At 60.1% G+C, this 18040-nt stretch overlaps 1 protein-coding gene across 4 annotated transcripts; it reads right to left on the bottom strand.

The window, feature by feature from the left end:
- Positions 1-56: 56 nt before the first annotated feature.
- On the bottom strand, positions 57-18014 carry CNNM3 (cyclin and CBS domain divalent metal cation transport mediator 3). Of its 4 annotated transcripts, none has more exons than XM_054017694.1 (9): positions 16589-18014; positions 6487-6630; positions 5770-5922; positions 5309-5478; positions 4691-4787; positions 4271-4404; positions 3498-3633; positions 2427-2543; positions 57-1330 (listed from the first exon to the last, which is right to left on the bottom strand). In XM_054017694.1, the coding sequence occupies exons 1-8, from the start codon at positions 17982-17984 to the stop codon at positions 2470-2472; spliced, it is 2304 nt and encodes a 767-aa protein (XP_053873669.1). In that variant the 5' UTR covers positions 17985-18014; the 3' UTR covers positions 57-1330; positions 2427-2469. The 4 variants fall into 4 exon arrangements, with proteins under 4 accessions (XP_053873669.1, XP_053873670.1, XP_053873671.1 ...); XM_054017695.1 differs by having other exon boundaries at positions 2427-2540; XM_054017696.1 differs by lacking the exon at positions 2427-2543.
- Positions 18015-18040: the final 26 nt, after the last annotated feature.

Genomic DNA, 18040 nt, shown 5'->3' with positions numbered 1-18040 from the left:
CCCCACGCCGCGCAGAGGCCATGGGAAAGGGACAGACAGGCATGGATACAACAGGGCAGATTACAACTCCTTTACCTGCACGCCCCCGCTTTTCGCCAGGCTCTGCTGTTCTGGGGCCAGGCGCTGCTCTCCCACCCAGCGCCTGGCGCCTTGAAAACACGGGGAGTAGAGAGGAGCAAACAAGGCAGGTGTCCAGCCCAGCGGTCCTGTGTCCATGTCAGACCTTTAGCTCTCTAGCAGCCGTGAGCTTTCCAGGGCCTGTGGCCAGGCAACATGTCCAAGGGGTGGGGAATCTCCGTCCATTGGACTGCTCAATGCAGTCTGCAATCGCGGCACCGCGTGCCTGGGGCTCCTGTGATCTCTCATCCTTGGGGGGAGGGGAGGACAGGGCTGCAAGGACTGTGCACCTCAGCAATCAACCCCACTGACTGACGGCCAGGCCCACCAGGCCCACTTGTGAAGACTGGCTCAGGTTGCAGAGCCTGGGGCAAGGGCAGCACCCCCAGTGCCTCGGGAAGAGACAGCCAGGGGTGCAGGGGCAGAGCCTAGCCTCCCCTGTGGGCTCTCTGCTGGCAGCCGCTGGAAGGGCCCTGGCTTAGGAGGGCTGGGATGGGGTGACACCCAGCGCCCCACGGGAAGGGAAGCCTAGACAGGTAACTGGCCATACAGCTCTGCCCGGGGGCAGGCTGAGGCATTGCAGCATGGCTCCTGGAGCAGAGCTGGCTTGGCGGGCTCAGAGGAATGGCCCAGGCTGACACTGGCAGAGGAGGGACAGCCCAGGGCAGCCTGGCAGAGAACACGCCAAGGAGAGGAAAGCCTAGTCCAGGCACACACAGAGGGCACCCTATGGAGGAACCAGCCCCCACCCAGCTCGCCAGGTGCCCCCAGCAGCCAGCGGGTCTGGTTCGATCTGAGCGCTGCGCCCTGGAGGTTTGTCGGCACAGGTGCTGATGCTGCCCGGGCCTCCGGCCACCGAGGGGGGATCGGGTCATTCTCCCGGGGACTGGAATCCAGCTCTGGCTGCCCTGGCAGTTGGTCCTGATGCAGCAAGATCCTCTGGAGCAGAGTCCAAGTGGCTGGCATCCTTTGGGGCAGCCCCTTCAGGCAGCACGGTGTGTGTGTGTGCGTACGCGGAGGGCGTCTGGGGCATCCCACCCCATGAGATTTCTGCTGCTGTCAGGCGAGTCCCCAGGGCCCGACTCCCAGCCAGGAGGCGGCTAGAACAGCCCTGAGGATGGCGCCAGCTCTCACGCTGCCGTCAGCAGGTCCTGCGGGGGGAGGGATTAGATGCCCGTGTGCTCCTCTTCCCCAAGGGGCTGGCTGCTTTTTCCTGGTACCAGAGCAAAGAGAAGGGCCATTACACACCCATTCAGCCCCAGGAGGTGGGTGGGGGGCTTCCAAGGATGGTGCCCCAGGGCAGAACCCTGCCATGGCCCAGCCAGTGTTTTCCATCTCTAGGACCCACAGATCCCAAAGGCACTTGCACAGATGGAGAAACTGAGGCAGGGGGAAGGGCAGGAACTTGCCTAAGGTCACCTCCAGGCCAGTGGCAGAGCTGGGGCTAGATCCAGGTCTCAGCCCAGCAGGCCACGCTGCCTGCTGCAAGGCTGGGCCCAGCAGCTCCCGCCAGCAGTCAGTGGAACCAGAGAGATGCTCCAGCCCAACCCCCTACCCCCATCACACCGGCACCTCTGGCCACCCAGGGCCGGAGCTTGGGCTCTGCTGCAGAGCCATGACCTGGGCTAATTACCCTCGGGACACTGACCCATCACCCAGTGAGGGGGTCCCGTTCACCAGTCCGAGCAGGAAACAAGCCCTGAGCTGGGGGCCGTGGCTCACTGGCTGAGCCAAAAGGAAGGACCCTCCCACTGCCTGGGGGAACTGCTCGGCATCCCGGCTGCAGGGGGCGCCACTGGGACGGTGCATGAGCATCCGGCAGTGACCGAGGCTAGTCTGGCTCCTTACCAGGGAGGCCAAGCCCGCTCTGGTCTCCCTCGGACCTGTTCCACATGGTTGCCTGTGGCCATTCTTCCCAACCACCCGCTGGGGTGGTACCAGCAGACTCCCATGGCCCCTCTCCTGAGAGAAGGCAGCACCAAGCTCTGCCCTACCCCCGTCCTGCCGCACACGGGGACCAAGAGCTCCAGAAATGAGACGGTGACTGTCGGGCAGGCCTGGAGCTGCAGCCAGTGACTTGTGACGGCAGCACCGGATTTCAGAGCCTCCCTAAAGGCCTTGGGGAAGAGACATGGCTACAGGGGGTGGAGGGCACCCAGAAGGACTAGGAGGGAGACAGCCAGGCCCCTGTACTGGTCACAGCTCCCAGAGCAGATCAACCCCACCCCCACTGAGCACCACGGGCAGAGCAGGGAGTGCAGACCCTGAGAATCCTGCTGTACCAAGCGGACGAAGGCTCAGATATTTACCTCCTGCCCATCAGTAACCCCATGGATCCCGCAGAACCCGCTATCAACTGCAGAGCTCAGCTGTGCCCAAGAGAGAGTGCGTGGCTGGACAGAGCGCGCGAGAGAGACACTCAGCTGCTGAAAACGAGGGAAGAGCGTGAAAGACACATGACAAGCAGGCGGGGTGATCGGCCTGGCTGGGGGGTGCCCGCCAGCGCATGCTCCCAGCGGCTGCCAAGCAACCCTCAGCTGCTTACTGTGGAGAACAGCAGAGATGGGGAACGCCTACTGAGGGGGCTGGGAGAGGCCGGGGTCCCCAGGTCACTGCAGGGGTGCTGGACAGGGAGAGGTGAGATGAGGCTGGGCAACATTGGGCCATTCCAGGGGATGCTGGAGATGGGCACTGACTCCAGACAGCCCCATCCTCAGCCCTACAGACTTTCCATCTCCCTCAGCGTGCTGCCTTCCAGCTGGGTCAGAGAATGAGCCCAGCCAGCCTGGACCAGGCCTGGGTCCAGCCAGTGCTCTGGTGGGGGCTGGTACCAGCTGCTTCACAGGCAGGTGCAAGAATCCCCCTGTGGGCAATTCTGGAGTCACCTGCCCTGGGGAAGTTCCTTCCTGACCCCTTCCGTCACGCCCTGCAGCATGAGGGTTTGTAGCTAGGGGAGGGGCCCAGCTTACAGGCCTCCTCGTCTTCTAACACAGAGATTCACACACTGACCGGCTGCGTGAGGAAAGCCGGCCGAGACGCCAGGCGCAGCCACTGGGCAGCAGCGAAGGGGTTAAAGACAGACGTGCGCATGCGGCAGCAGGGGACAGCAAGCAGGGAGAGCAGGGAGCCAGCCAGCTGGGCTCAGATCCCAGCGAGTCCTCACGCAGCAGCCAGGATGGGCTCTGGGAGCACTGGAGCTGGCCACAGCCTGCCCAGCCCATCTGCGCTGGGCACATGGAGGCCTGGCGTGTGCCCACTCGAGCAGCCCCCAGGGTGCTGAGCTTTGGGCCGCTCCAGCGAACGCCAGCTAAGTGGATCCCCAGTGGGGCATGGCAGCCTCGGGAAGCGTGTTCGCACAGCGCCCCCTGTGCCCCCAGCACCTGGCATGGCGTTCCTGTCATCCAGGAGCTTCGTCTGGCTGTTGGGGACGATCTTCAGCTCCAGGCTGTCAGGCGACTGGGGGGACGGCTGTATCCTGGAGGCCATGAGGGCGTTGAGGTACTGCAGCCGGGTCACCTGGAGAGAGGCGAGCCAGAGCCCTGAGCGCTCCCTTTTCCTGGCAGGGGCCCGGGTTCCAGCCCCAGGGATGGTGCCCACCCAAGGCCAGGCTGGACGGGCGCAGCAGCTGCGTGGGAAAGCGAGTGAGACCAAGAGGGGCGCATGATCCCTGAGAAAAGGGGACCAGAGCAGGGATGGGGCAAAGCACCCCCAGGTGTCCCCAGAGGTGGGGTCTGCCAGCCAGGGAGGTGGCAGCAGAGCGCAAGCACAAGGGGGCAGAGGCTGCCCCAAACTGCAGTGCCACCAGGGACACCCCAGGGCCTGGCTCTCCTTCAGGCACAGAGGACATGGCCAGAGGCCCAGGGAACTGCTGAGCACCAGCAGAGTCGTTTCACGCTCTGAATCTGAACCCAGCTGGTCCCAGGAGAGAGTCAGCGCTGGAACCCTAGGAGGAGGTAGCAGTCCCTCTCCGCTGCCCGGCTGGCTGCTCCTTCCCGAGGGCAGGGTGGGGCTGCCCCTCTATTCACCCTGCGCAGCCCCTTGCCCCTCCGAGCCCAGCAGTGAGAGCACAGTGGGGCGTGTCTGTAGGGCCCAAAAAAACATGGGGTTGGGCCTGGCTGCTCCCAGCCCAGCTGAAGCTGTGGAGTTGTTGTACCTTGATGAACTGCAGGTCGGTGAGCGCCCGGACGGTGTAGTCGGGGCAGTACATGGAATAGGAGGTGCCCTCGTTGCAGTCCAGCGGTTGCTCACGCCGGTTCGGCCGCAGGGTGGACACTGGCGATTGGTGAACTGTTGGGAGGCAGAAATCAGGGGCCAGCTGAGAGCCCAACACCCCAACTGCTAACTGGGAAGGACCCTGGTCTCCAGGTCTCCCTGCCCATGGCCTATGGGCGTACAGCCAGGCTCATCCCCCCTCCTGCTCCCAGCCAGCCAGCGAGGGCCAGCCTGGGACCCCCCAGCCAGGCCAGGAGCCGTGCAGAACTCGGGGCCTGGACTCCCCACAGCAACAGGCTCCCAGGGGCGGTTCACACCCATGGCCCGGCCCTGCTGCCCGTGGCAGGACGTGGGTGCTCACCTGAGGAAGGCGCCATCAGCGCCGAGACACCGTAGTATGTGAACGCTCCATTCTCGAATTTCAGCCCCTCCTTCCCGATCTCCACTTCCACCCTACCCTGCGGAGGAGAGGGCCACGGGTCAGTGTCAGCAGCTGGCCCGCTGCTCAGCAAGGCTCCTCCCCCAGCCCCAGCCCAGCGGGCAGAGACCTCCCCCTCCCCCCCCCCGCTGCTGCATTCGCTGGTCACCGGGGGGGGGGGGGGGGGGGGGGCAGCCAGGCCAGGTGCCCTCCTGGCTGTCTGCCAATACCTGCTGCCAAGCTGGCCCCGCCCCTCAGCCTGCCTCCCACGATCCAACCTGCAGCCTGGCTCCCTGCTCTCTAGGCGTGCAGCAGAGCAGGCAGATATGGGCCCTGTTGTGCAGGGTGGTGCCCGGTCCGGTGAAATGCAGAGCTCAGATCATGAGGGAGGGGAAGAGGCGCAGAGGAGGACAGGGATGTGCCCAGGTCACTCCGTAGAGCACAGCCAGGGACAGAATCCAGCCCAGTGCCCTGCTGGCTGGCTGCCTCCTCTCCCGCACCAGGCCTAGCTGATCTCAGGGGAGAGAAGGTGGCGGGGGAGAAATTGGGGCAGGCCAGTACCTGCAGGACCAGAACGAAGTAGTTGACGGGCTGGTTGCGCTGGTACAGGTAGTGCTCAGGCGCCAGGCGGTCGCTCTCGTTGAATTTCACTTCCTGGTTGACGCTGGGGTGCTTCAGCAGGTGCAGCAGGACCTTCTCGGAGATGCGGGCCGGGCTGAACAGATCCACCTCTGGTGGGGAGTGAGGGGCAGAGAACCCAGCCTGAGCCGCTGGCTCCAGGGACGGGGCGCAGCAGGGAGCTTGGGGGGGTGCTCCCCAGCTGCTCCCCCTGCCCCGAGCCCAGGGGACTGACTGCACTGTGTGCAACAGGCTCAGACTGACCGGTCTGCAGGGGAGGTAAGCCAAGGCTGTCCCACAGGCACGGGGAGCCCAGTGATCAGCTGGGCTCGCTGGCTGTGGAGCCAGGCGGGTGGTACATGGAGGGCTGGGCGGCTGGCAGCTGGCTCCCTGCCCCGACTCACCTCGGGATAGGAAGCGCTGCGTGGCCAGCAAGAGCTGCGGGGAGATCTTCACCTTGTGCTCGTTGTCAGAGCCCTTGAACAAGGAGAAATCTTCCTTCCTGTGCTCCAGCAGGGTGCCCATGGGGGCCGGCCTCTTCCGCACCTTGTTCTCCTCTAGGGCAAGAGAGAAGGGGACAGGCCAGGCGGAGCCCGAGTCACATCAGCCGGCAGCATAAACCTGGTCCCCGGGCTCTGGGGCCAGAGAGTCACCCCCAGAGCAGCTACAAGCTGGCAATCCCAAAGCACAGTGCAAAGGGACCTCAGCACCCCCCACCGTACACAGAGAAACCGAGGCACAGAGCAGGGCAGGGACTTGCTTCAAGTCACGCAGGAAACAGCGACAGAGCTGGGAATACAGCACTGGCCAGTGCTCACACTAACTGCTAGAGCCCACTCCTTTCCCATAGCTGGGACCGGACCCTGGGTGACCCAGGATTCCAGCCCCGGACAACACTGCCCTCCTGAGGAAGAGTTTGGGAGCGGTCCTGGGGGAATTTGCATGCTGCTGCCAGCCTGGCTTGAGTGGAGAGGGAAGGGGCTGGGGGAGACGGGCGCGGAGCTGCCTGCACAGAACAATGCACCCGCAGCGCTGCCCGCCTGCCGCAGCTGTCCCTGGGAGCTCTGCTGGCCCCCTAGACCGAGCAAAGCCGCGGGGCGCGCCGGGCAGGGCTCACTCACTGTAGTCATCCGACTCGTCCAGGATCTCCGACCTGATGATCTCCTCGATGACGTCCTCCAGCGTCACCAGCCCAATGGCCTCGTAGAAGGGGTCGCCCTCTCCCTCGTTGTTCACCTTCTGCACAATGGCCAGGTGCGATTTGCCTGGGGGGCAGGTGACACAGCTTGCTACAGGCACCAGGGAGGCCTCGGGGGGGGGGGGGATGGGAGGGGGAGAGACAGAGGTTCAAGGCTACCCAGCAAGTCAGGAAGAGAACCCAGGAGTTGCTCTGACCACTAGAGAACTCTGCCTGCAGCTTTTTAAAAATAACTAAGGAGCAGAGAGGAAGGGTGGGGCAGAGCAAGGGGATAGGCAGTATCCCCCTTCTCCTGCCCCCCAGCACTCTGTCCCCCCACTCCAGCAGCAGAAAAGACAGCCAAGGGAGAGATTTTCCTCAAGGGTCCCGTTCGGAGCAGGGCCTTCCCTCGCCCGGCTGTGCACAGGCCAGGCACTACAATACGCTCCGGGGAGCGGAGAGGGCTGCATGGGATACTTGTTCTTGGGGTTTTGGGAGCCCTTAGGTGGCTGGTACCCAGCCCTGTTTCCTTCCCATTCTCCAACTATGGGACTCACAGATTCCAACAGAAGGGATGCGGGGGTCCAACTGGCAACCTGCGGGCCAGATCCGGCTCTCAGGACCATTCTGCCTGGCTGCGCACCATTTTGCAATACCAAACGGCACCCTCCACGTGGGGCGAGTTTGTGTGCACCATATGGCAAGGTCATCACATGGAGGACACCTTTTAGGTTGTGTAGGTTGCCTTCAGAGGTGCCACACAACTACGTATACTGCCCCCATCACTGAACCGGCTGGTCTTCTGCACAGCCCCAGCCAGAGAACTGCCCCACAATAAGTCCTAGAACTGAGTGTTTAGAGGCTTGATTTGAAAATGGTCAGGGATGGAGAATTCGTCACGGTCCAGGGTGAATTGTTCCACTGGGTAACGACACTTCCTGTTACAAATGGGCACCTTCTTTCCAGTCAGGATTTGTCGAGCTTCAACTTCCAGCCATTGGATCGTGTGAGACCTTCCTCTGCCAGACTGCAGAGCCCAGTATGAAATCTTTGTTCCCCATGTAGATACTGACAGGCTGGGATCAAGTCTCTCTGTTAAACTAAATCAATTAAGATCCTTGAGTCTCTCACTCTCAGGCAGGTTTTCTAATTCTTTAATCATTCTCGTGGCTCTTCTCTGCCCTCCTCTCCAATTTATCAACACCCCTCCTGAACTGTGGGTACCAGAACTGGACACAAGATCCCAGCAGTGGTCACACCAGGGCCAGATACAGAGGGAAAAATCTCTCTGCTGGAGATTCCCCTGTTTACACATCCCAGGATCGCATTAGCACTTTGGCCACAGCGTTGCAGAGGCTGCTCATGTTTAGCTAATTAACCCCCATATCTTTTCCAGAGTAATTTTTCCCCAAGAGAGTCCCCCATCCTGAAAACCTGGCCTGCGGTCATTGCTCCCAGCTGTATTCAAACACACTCTGTTTGCTTGCGCCCAGTTTACCATGCAAACCAGGTCTCTCTCGATCAGTGACTCGTCCTCTTCACTATTTACCACTCTCCCAATTTTGGGTCATCTGCGAACTTGATCAGGGATGATTTTATGTTTTCTCCCAGGTCACTGATACAAATATTAAAGAGCACAGGGTCATGAACCGATCCCTGCAGGCCCCCTCTAGAAACACACCCATCCAATAAGGCTTTCCTGTTTACAGTTACACTGAGAGCCCCACTGACCGCACCCCCCAGATGTCACCTACCACCCCACATTGGAACCCACATGGGGTATCATCGAACAGTTACAACCCATACTCGACCGGGACCTCATCCTGAAATAAATCTTTCCCAAACTCTCCTCTTCTGGCCTTCAAACAACCCCCAGTCTTGTCAAGCTCATCATCAGAAATAAGCTCCCCACAGACCAGGACCCACCAACTCAAAGCAGCACCAGAGCCTGTCAGAACAACCGATGCAAAACCTGCAGACACATCTCCACTGCTACAATGATCAACACCTCCCCCCCGCCCACAACACACCAGTCAAGATCCATGGGTCCTACGCAGGCCTGTCACAGCATGTGGGTACCTCTGCCAGTGCAGTAAATGCCCCAACAACTGTGTGGGTGAAACCAGACAATCACTGCGCTCTCCAATGAACTCACCTAGGAACATGGTAAAAGACAAAAACACCTCATCACCTGTGGACTAACACACTTCACAAAGCAATCAGCCTGCATCCCACCTGTCAGGTCCTTGTCTTAGAATCATAGAATAGCAGGGTTGGAAGGGACCTCAGGAGGTATCTAGTCCAACCCCCTGCACAAAGCAGGACCAATCCCCAGACAGATTTTTGCCCCTAGATCCCTAAATGGCCCCCTCAAGGATTGAACTCACAACCCTGGATTTAGCAGGCCAACACTCAAACCACTGAGCTATTCCCCCATCTTCAAAGGAAACCTGCACAACACCTTCAAAAGACAAGCCAGGGACCGTAAATTCCTAACTTTGCTAGACACTAGAAACCATGGACTCAGCGGAGATCCTAGGTTTCTGTCTCATTCCAACAATCTGTAACCCACTAGCCCTCCGCTGTCCCATGACTGCAGAGCTGTTAACTGCCCACTTCACCTTGAAGGTCTCTTCCAAAATGACAGGTGTAACTCATTACACATAACAACCCCTTCCACCTGGTGTGTAGCGGGACACTGAGGCCCTTTCCAAGCCCTGAAGAGCTCTGTGGAGCTGGAAGCTCCTCTCTCACCCACAGAAGTGGGTCCAGTGAAAGAGATTACCTCATCCACTGTCTCTCTCTCATTTTGAGACCTATCAGCTTTTAATTCATTTAACATGTGCCAGGTTAATTGTATGTCCTTCCAGTTTTTAATCAGCAATGCAGTGCTGTACTAATTCAAATGCCCGACAGAAGTACTGTTACCTTTATCAACCAACCTTGTCATCTCAACCAAAAGGCTATCAGGTTAGTTTGACAGGATGGATTTTCCATAAGCCCATGTTAATTGGCCTTAATTACATCACCCTCCTTTAATTCTTTATTAATCGAGTCTTGGATCAGCCACTCCATTACTTTGCAGGATTGGTGTCGGACGGACAGGCCCGTGATAGCCTCGGTCATCCAGTTTATCCTATTTAAATACTGGCACAACATTAGCTTTCCTCAAGCCTTCTAGAACTTCCCTAGTGCTCCAAGAGTTAATGAAAATCAATATTACAGGTCCAGGGAGCTCCTGGGCCAGCTCTTTTCAAACTCTTGGATGCAAGTTATCTGGACCCTACTTCCTCAAAGGCATCTCTGCAGTGTCCCCTGGGCATCACAGCTGCTTCAGGCTGGTGACACCATCCAGGCACCACATGCAGCAGAGTCAGGCGCTGGCCAGAGAGCGCTCAGCAGGTAGGCCAAGGTCAGTTGGTCTCTTGCTGCCGATCCCACATCTCTGGTCTGGGAGGGCTGGTTTTATTGCAGTACAATGGCGCAACAGAAATGCTCTGAGCTCCTATCACACTTCTAAGACGCTCAGAACACTTAGTGACATGCATCCCCATTGTCGCCCGCACTCTATGGAAGGGGAACAGAGGCAGAGAAGGGGGGAAGTGACTTGACCAACGTCACAACGTAAGTCAGTAGCAGAGCTGGGAATAGAACCCAGGAGTCCTGACTGCCAGCCCCCACCCCCACTTCCCTCCCAGAGCTAACAACAGAACCCAGGAGTGCTGACTGCCCGTGTGACAAAGTGGGACTGTTCTTAATGTTTCCTCTGAATACTGTGTGTGTACCTCAGTTTCCCCAATGCATTTCTTAAGTCTCCAGTGTGCATAAATGTCCGACACTCTGTATCCTGGCAACAAATGGCCAGGGCCCTTCCCCCCTGCAAGGGAATAGCTAAAGGTGAACAAAGATCAGGTGACCTCCTGGCCAGGGAAAGAGACAAAGGCCAGAAAGGAGTGGCTGGAGGGAGTTTAAGTTTGGAGCTGGCTGGGACTAGGAGTGAGGGCAGACGGGGTTGTCTGGCTCTCTGGACCCCAGAATGGACCTGGCTGAGGGGTCCCGTTCTCTGTACCTACAAGCTCTGCTTTAGACCGTGTTCCTGTCATCTAATAAACCTCTGTTTTACTGGCTGGCTGAGAGTCACGTCTGACTGCGAAGTGGGGGTGCAGGACCCCCTGGCTTTCCCAGGACCCCGCCTGGGTGGACTCGCTGTGGGAAGCGCACAGAGGGGCATATGCTGAAAGCTCCAAGGAGAGACCCAAGTAGGTGAAGCCGTGTGAGCTTCTTGCCCTGAAGACAGTCCGCTCCGAGGGAGAGGAGGCTCCCCAATGTCCTGACTGGCTTTGTGGGGAGCAGTTCCAGAGCATCGCCCGGTGACTCCGTGACAGCGCGTGCTCTGGAATCAGCAGAAATCAGTCGGGATTGGGCACAGGAGCACTTTTGGTTCACACCTGCTGCCATCCAGCCAGGACATACCTGAGGATGGGGGAAGGGGAGTGATACGCTGGAAGTGGCATGACAGGAGAAGCCACCCAGGGAGGTGCTACAGCAAAAGAGTGGGCCGCTGGGCACACCAGGCCTGGCATCGCCCCCAGCCCTGCCCACGGGGGTGTGTCTCAGCCAAAGCCTGCGTCACACGGGTTCCTGCAGGACGTTCCTTGCACTGACCTGTGTCCCCGCTGCACGGGCACACGTGGGGTGCAGATCATGCTCTGCACTGGGGTCTCCCTGAGCTGTTCTCGTGCACACTGGGTTTCAACTCAGGTTGTCTGAGCTCAGCAAACAAACAGGATGTTCTCCTCCCTGTCGGCACCTCCAGGGCTCAGGTGAGCGGCTCTGAGCCGCTGCAGCCTTGTGTCCGATCTGTAGGTCCTTGGCCAGCTGTTCCCAAGTATCTGGCTGTTCACGTTTGCTGGGGAGGCCACCCGGGAATGCTTCGCGGCCCTGGATGAACGCCACACAGACACTGTGGGTGTGCGGCTACTTCAGAGCTCGCATGTCCTGAGACCCGGACGTGACGCAAGCTGCGGGGGCTGGGGGCACAACAATGAACTGCTTCTGACGGATGTGAGGGGCCAAGCAGAGCCGGTCTGCTTTGCACTTGGATCCCAGCAGTCCACAAGGGCCCCCGTGTGCCAGGCACTGCACAGACCCTGCTACAGCTGGGCCCGCCCCACGAGAGACAACAGAGTTCTCTCTTTTACAGGCCCCGGGAAATGAAGGGACTTGCCCAGGGTCACAGGGGGTCAGTGGCAGAGCCTGGCTTGAATTCAGGCCTCCTACAGCCCAGTCCAGTGCCTTAACCAGGCCAGCCACCCACCGCCCTGCCCCTGACATTAGCACAAGGTCTCCCTGCCCCGCCCTCTGTTTAGCTCGGGGGGCCCAGGAGCTGGCTGGAGGCCCCCGGTCCAGTGCTGGCTTTGACATGTGAGAGCTGCACAGCATTGAGGCTCATCCCCATACGGCTGGCGGAGGAGTTGGGGGGAGCTTTGGGCTCGACCCCAGACCCACAGATCTCCCCCCGCCCCATCCCCTGCCTCCAGCCAAGAGTGAAGCAGCCTGCTCCAAGGGCCGCGGAGAGCGCTGAGCCCGGAGCAGGTGACACGCGCTCAGCTGTTCTGCACCACGACGGAGCGGCCAGATCCCTGCAGTGACGCTGAGGTCACGCAGGCAACAAGTTGGCCCTGCCAGATGTTTCCATGGCAGCAGTGGGACCTGGCTCGTCTCCCCGCAGAGACCAAAGCCAGCTCTGCCTGCCCATGCCCTGGAGCCCAGCAGGCCTGGGGACGCATGGCCCACCCCCACCCTGCGGGAGGGAAGAGGCTGCCTTTGAAGGTGACCTTCCCCAGGAGCCACGGGGAGGGAGGGCTTTTCCTGACTGTACTGAAATCGGCACTACCTTGGGGGAGGTCAGCACAAAAGGGCTTTTCTGCTGGTTGTTGTCCACCAGGCTCTGCGGCTGGGCAAGGAGAGCATCACGAGTGGGCAGGGTGTGCAATCAGGCTGTTTAAAATGCTGTGGGGTTTGGTTAGGTTTTGCTAACCACATGCAGCTCCGACACCCACAAACCACTTGGGAGCAAAGCTCTCTCGATTAAAGATTTAACAGTCTTTCAGCTAAGGGCTGAGCGTGCTCCCAGGAGGCCAAGAGAAACAAAACCGGGACTATCTGATGTTCCCAAGGGCAAAAAAACCCGAGCAATATAACAAAGAACATGACAGCTGCATGCAGGAGGCCCAAGCACCACTGATTTCCCTTTGCAAGTCAGTTTTCAGAGCAGCAATCTGGCCTGTCTCCCTGAGAGGGACCCGCCTCCAGCTGCTCCAAAGACACACGCCAGGAAGTGCCAAGCAGGGAGAGGGCAGGAGAGAGGGATCACCGCACAGAGTGGCAGGGCTCTGGCTCGGCATTAGAAAAGTCACAATACCTGGCGCAGGGAAATCCTGCCGAACTCGAGCCTCTGTGCCCGCCTTTGAGCAAACTCCCCTCCAGGGACAGGGCAGTGCGCTCAATCCGCTGTGGCAAGCCAAACGTGGCATCAGCCAGAACTCCGTGAGGAGCCAGCCCAGGGCCGTCGCTGTCAATGCCCTGCACTGCACGACGCAGCTGGGAGCAGCCAGAGACCGGGGCCTGCAATCAGTCGGTGCTCTGGCTCCAATGCAAATGCCTGCGCCCGGAGCATGGCCATCCCTAGTCATCTCCCAGGGAACATGGGAAGCTGGCTACCCAGCAGCACTAAAAGAGTTAACTCCTGCTCACCCCATCGGTGTATCGGGGCTCGGCTAGTCTGACAACGCAAGGCGAGCGTCCATCACCTAGCGAGGGTCTCAGCCAGTCACGTGCCATCTGCTCTGCTGCACAGCCCAGCCCACCCTCCCCCTGCAGCAAGGGGGTTGGGAGGGAGGAAGGCCAGTCCTAACAGCATACAATGTGGGGCTGGCGGGATGGGCGCTGGCCCCGTGGAGGCTCCTAGACCATGAGGCACCCACAGGTACCAGAGGAACTTCTGCAATTCCCTCCTGTCTGAGTGTGGGCTCCGAGGGGGTCCAGCTGATGGGGGGTGGCGGGGATCGCTCGGGCAGAACTTCCACAAGGGTGGGGACTGTGACCTGCTCAGCAGCCCCCAGGAGCTCCCAGCGATGGTCCAGCAGCCCTGGCGCAAGGCGTGTGGCATGGCTGGAGATCCTGCACGCGGAGGTACCTCCCAGGGCTTTGTTACCATGGGGAGGAGATGAGAAAGCGTCACTGGAGCACAGCCCAGGCCCGTGTAGCCCAGTGTCCCATCTCCAGCAGGGGCCAGCACCAGCTGCTTCCGAGGGCGGTGCAGAAAACCCCGCAGCAATAGATGAGGAATGAGCTGCCCCATGATGGTTGCACCTTAACTCCCAGCAGTCAGAGGCCAGTCAAGCCCCAGAGCTGGGGGAGGCCAGGTTAAAGGCATTTTTCTTGGCTGCCCAGGAACAATTCCGCTCACGCAGACACTGCTTGTCCGGGGCACGTGGCTATCTGCAGGGATCTACGAGGAAGGGAGTGCCAGCTGCCTTCAGTGAAAGGTGCTTTCGGACGCTCTTGTGCCAGAGCAGACAGCAGAAACGTGCCCCAGAGCATCAGCTGGGCCTGGTGTCTCAGGCCTCCTTGGCACAGGAAAGCTCAGCCTGCCACTGCAACCCCGGCACTCTGCTGACTGCGGGCCCTGGGTATGACACACAGGTTTACTCCCCATGGGAAGCTGATGGTAGGCACCAGCATTCTGCAGGAGGCAGTGTTACTCATGGGGCATCAGCATGCAGGCCTGGCACCATGCTCTCCTCTGCCCCAAGAGCGCCTCCTGCTGGCTGGCTAATGGAATCAGCGCTGCAACCTTAGGCAGCGTCTCAGCAGCACAGAGGGGCCAGCTCAGAACTAGCAGGGGACCAAGCACTCTAGCATGGTCTAGTGGACTAAGTTCATGATCACGAAGTACAAGCAACTGAGGTCTATGCTGCATGGCCACTGGGACATCGCAACCCCTCTGTCCCCTCCCTCAGCGATGAGCCTGACCCAGCACCGGGACGGTGGGGCCCCTCAGCACTGTTCCCAGACCCTCATTCAGAAGGCATCTCTCCTTAGCATTACTTTGAACACAGTAGCAGTCACAGCATCCTGAGGCCCCTGTATTCTCTGATTGCTGGCCCAGTGCTTGGGGAAGTTTCCAGCCCTGTAAGCATTTGTTCTAGCCAGATCAGAGTCATGCATCCAGCCCCCGCAGACCATGGGGCCTTGAGACATAGGAACTTACAAATCACAGCAGTCCGATTATCAGTGCACGCCTCAACTCAAGCTGCATACTGTTTCAGCAGCAGATTTCAGCTCACGAGTTAGAGATTTGTGCTTATAGCCCACTTCCAACCTTTCCGAGGGCCTACGGTGCAGGCGTCTCTAAAACATTTCTGCTAGAATCAGGTTGGGTGGAAGAAACTCCACAGAAAGCGACCTAAGAGTCCAGCATCCTGTGAACTGCCCGGTACTGAACAACTGGGCTCCCCACCTACACAGCATCTGTTTATGACTCTTGCTTAGTGAGGTCTCGGACCATAAAACACTCCACTCTACACGGGAGATTTGCATACCGCACGGTACAAACCAGTCTACAGGCTATGCCCCCAGATTGTGGGGGCACTAAACTGGGAGGAGTGGTAGATACGCTGGAGGGTAGGGATAGGATACAGAGGAACCTAGACAAATTAGAGGATTGGGCCAAAAGAAATCTGATGAGGTTCACCATGGACAAGTGCAGAGTCCTGCACTTAGGACGGAAGAATCCCATGCACTGCTACAGACTAGGGACCGAATGGCTAGGCAGCAGTTCTGCAGAAAAGGACCTGGGGATTACAGTGGACGAGAAGCTGGATATGAGTCGACAGTGTGCCCTTGTTGCCAAGAAGGCTAACGGCATTTTGGGCTGTATAAGTAGGGGCATTGCCAGCAGATCGAGGGATGTGATCATTCCCCTCTATTCGACATCTGGAGTACTGTGTCCAGTTTTAGGCCCCACACTACAAGAAGGATGTAGAAAAACTGGAAAGAGTCCAGCGGAGGGCAACAAAAATGATTAGGGGGCTGGAGCACATGACTTACAAAGAGAGGCTGAGGGAACTGGGATTGTTTAGTCTGCAGAAGAGAAGAGTGATGGGGGGATTTGATAGCTGCTTTCAACTACCTGAAAGGGGGTTCCAAAGAGGATGGATCTAGACTGTTCTCAGTGGTGGCAGATGACAGAACAAGGAGTAACGGTCTCAAGTTGCAGTGTGGGAGGTTTAATTGGATATTAGGAAAAACTTTTTCACTAGGAGGGTGGTGAAGCACTGGAATGGGTTACCTAGGGAGGTGGTGGAATCTCCTTCCTTAGGGGTTTTTAAGGCCTGGCTTGACAAAGCCCTGGCTGGGATGATTTAGTTGGTGTTGGTCCTGCTTTGAGCAGGGGGTTGGACTAGATGACCTCCTGAGGTCCCTTCCAACCCTGATATTTTATGATTCTATGATTGTGACACTCAGAAGTGAAATGCCACCTGATCTCTGGGGCGGGAGGTGGTAGCGTTACCACCACAATAGGGCAGGGACAGGAGACTGCCGCGTACAGCTGAAGCCAGGAGGCTGAAGTTTGGCCAGGGTGCTGGGGCTGATAACTCACTGGAGTGCCCCAGCACCTTTGGTGAGTGACTGTGCAGGGTCTCTAGCGGCAGGCTCCCTCCGCCATGGTGGGGCACTGGGGGAAGCACTGACCCAGAGAGAAAAGCGCCCCTAAGCAACCCACTCCAGGCAGTGCAATTTCCCCAATGACTGAGGGGACTGCACCTCCGATGGAATCCTCAGCCTGGTTCCTGCACAGCACCTGAGCATCGGGTCAGCACCAACACCAAGGGGACAGCACCCTGTCCCCAGCCCCCGTCACCCCACCCCCTGCAGCACAGCACCCCCTAGCATGGAGCTGGAGCACTGGGGTCAGCACTGGCTGCAAGGGGAGAGCATCGGGGCACAAACCCCGGGTCACCCAACCCAGGGGCGGTTACCTCTTTTAAACTCCTCCAGGACGGCGTCCAGCTTGGTGTCGTTGAAGACGAAGTGCAGGGGGTGGTTGTAGAACTTGCTGATGGTGCTGAGCGGCACGCAGTCGTCTGGGTCCACCAGTGCCAGGTCCTTGACATAGAGCATGTCCACCAGGTTGGTGCGCTCCTCCTCGTAGACAGGGATGCGGGTGTAGCCGCTCTGCATGATCATGGACATGCTCTTGAAGTCCAGCACGGCATTAGCGTTGAGCATGAAGCACTTGTCCAGCGGCGTCAGCACATCCTCCACCGTCTTGTTGCGCAGGGCGCCCTTGCTGAACTCCTCGCGCACGAACTCGTTGTACGGGTCACTGTTGCGCACCATGTCCACGATCTTCTCCCGCAGGAGGCAGGTGCTGGCGTCGTGCTGCAGGGCCAGCTCCAGCAGCTTGCTGAGCGGCAGCGAGATGGGAAAGGTGAGTAGCATACAGAGCTGGGTCAGCCAGAGCCCGCGGGGAGCCAGCGCCAGCCCCCAGCGCGAGCTGACGGCGAAGGGCAGCACCTCAGCCAGCAGGAAGACCAAGCTGGCCACGGCCAGGACAGCAGGTGCCACCATGCGCACAGCCCAGTAGAACAGCACGGCCAGGGCAGCGTTGGCCAGCGAGCTCAGCAGCAGCAGGGAGCAGAGGGCAAAGGTGCCCCGCTGCCTCACCAGCTCCAGGGCTTTGCAGGCCTTGCGCTCTGCCTCCGAGCCACAGTCCCGAAGCACGTACAGCTCCACGGGGTCCAGCCACAGGGTGCTGAGCTGCAGGACCCGCAGCAGGGAGGACAGGGCCAGCAGCAGGGCCACCAGCGTGCCCAGCAGCCAGGGGGCCAAGGGGGGCGGCAGGGCCACGGCCGCAGCGCGCCCGCCCCCGCCCTCATCCTCGTCCACAAGAACTGCGTCGCCCGGGGCGGCCGGGCCCCAGGGCTGCCCGGGCCCCAGGCGACTGCAGAGCTGGTACCTGCCGCGGGGTCCGGCGTGGGACACGGCCACGCGCACCAGCACCGCGTGCTCGCCCCGGGGGCGCGCGTCCGGCAGCACCTGCAGCGCGCCGGCGGGCGGGGGGGCGGAGGGGGCCCCCCCCCGGGCCGGGCAGGGCCCCCCCTCGGGCGCGAAGGCCACCCAGGGCCAGCTGCGGTTGCTGAGGCCGGTGCCGTAGAGGCACAGGCAGAAGTTGGCCCCCGGGGCGGCCCGGATCAGGCCCCCGCGGGCCCAGGCCCCCTCCTCCAGCCGGAAGCCCAGCACCCGCGTGGGGGCGGGGCCGGGCTCGGGGGGGGCCTCGCTGGTCGGGGGAGTCCCGGCCCCTTCCTCCCGGCCCGCGGCGCAGCCCAAGCACAGCGCGGCCACGGCCCAGCGCAGCCCCCAGCCGCCCGCCATGGCGACAAGTGGGTCAGCTGACTCCCCACCCGCGCACCTTAGCCTGCCCGCGGCGG

The sequence above is a fragment of the Malaclemys terrapin genome, chromosome 2, assembly GCF_027887155.1.
Source record: "Malaclemys terrapin pileata isolate rMalTer1 chromosome 2, rMalTer1.hap1, whole genome shotgun sequence".
Taxonomy (NCBI): Eukaryota; Metazoa; Chordata; order Testudines; family Emydidae; genus Malaclemys; species Malaclemys terrapin.
Note: the sequence above shows the minus strand (reverse complement) of the source record. Positions and strands in the feature narration are given on the sequence as shown.

Coding starts and splice junctions, on each gene's coding strand:
- CNNM3 (XM_054017694.1), bottom strand. CDS start 17,984: ATGGCGGGCGGCTGGGGGCTGCGCTGGGCCGTGGCCGCGCTGTGCTTG. Junction 3,634..4,270: donor CCGACCTGCAGTTCATCAAG/GTACAACAACTC, acceptor GCCTCTCTCCAG/GTGACCCGGCTGCAGTACCT. Junction 2,544..3,497: donor TGACAGGAACGCCATGCCAG/GTGCTGGGGGCA, acceptor CCTCGTTTTCAG/CAGCTGAGTGTCTCTCTCGC.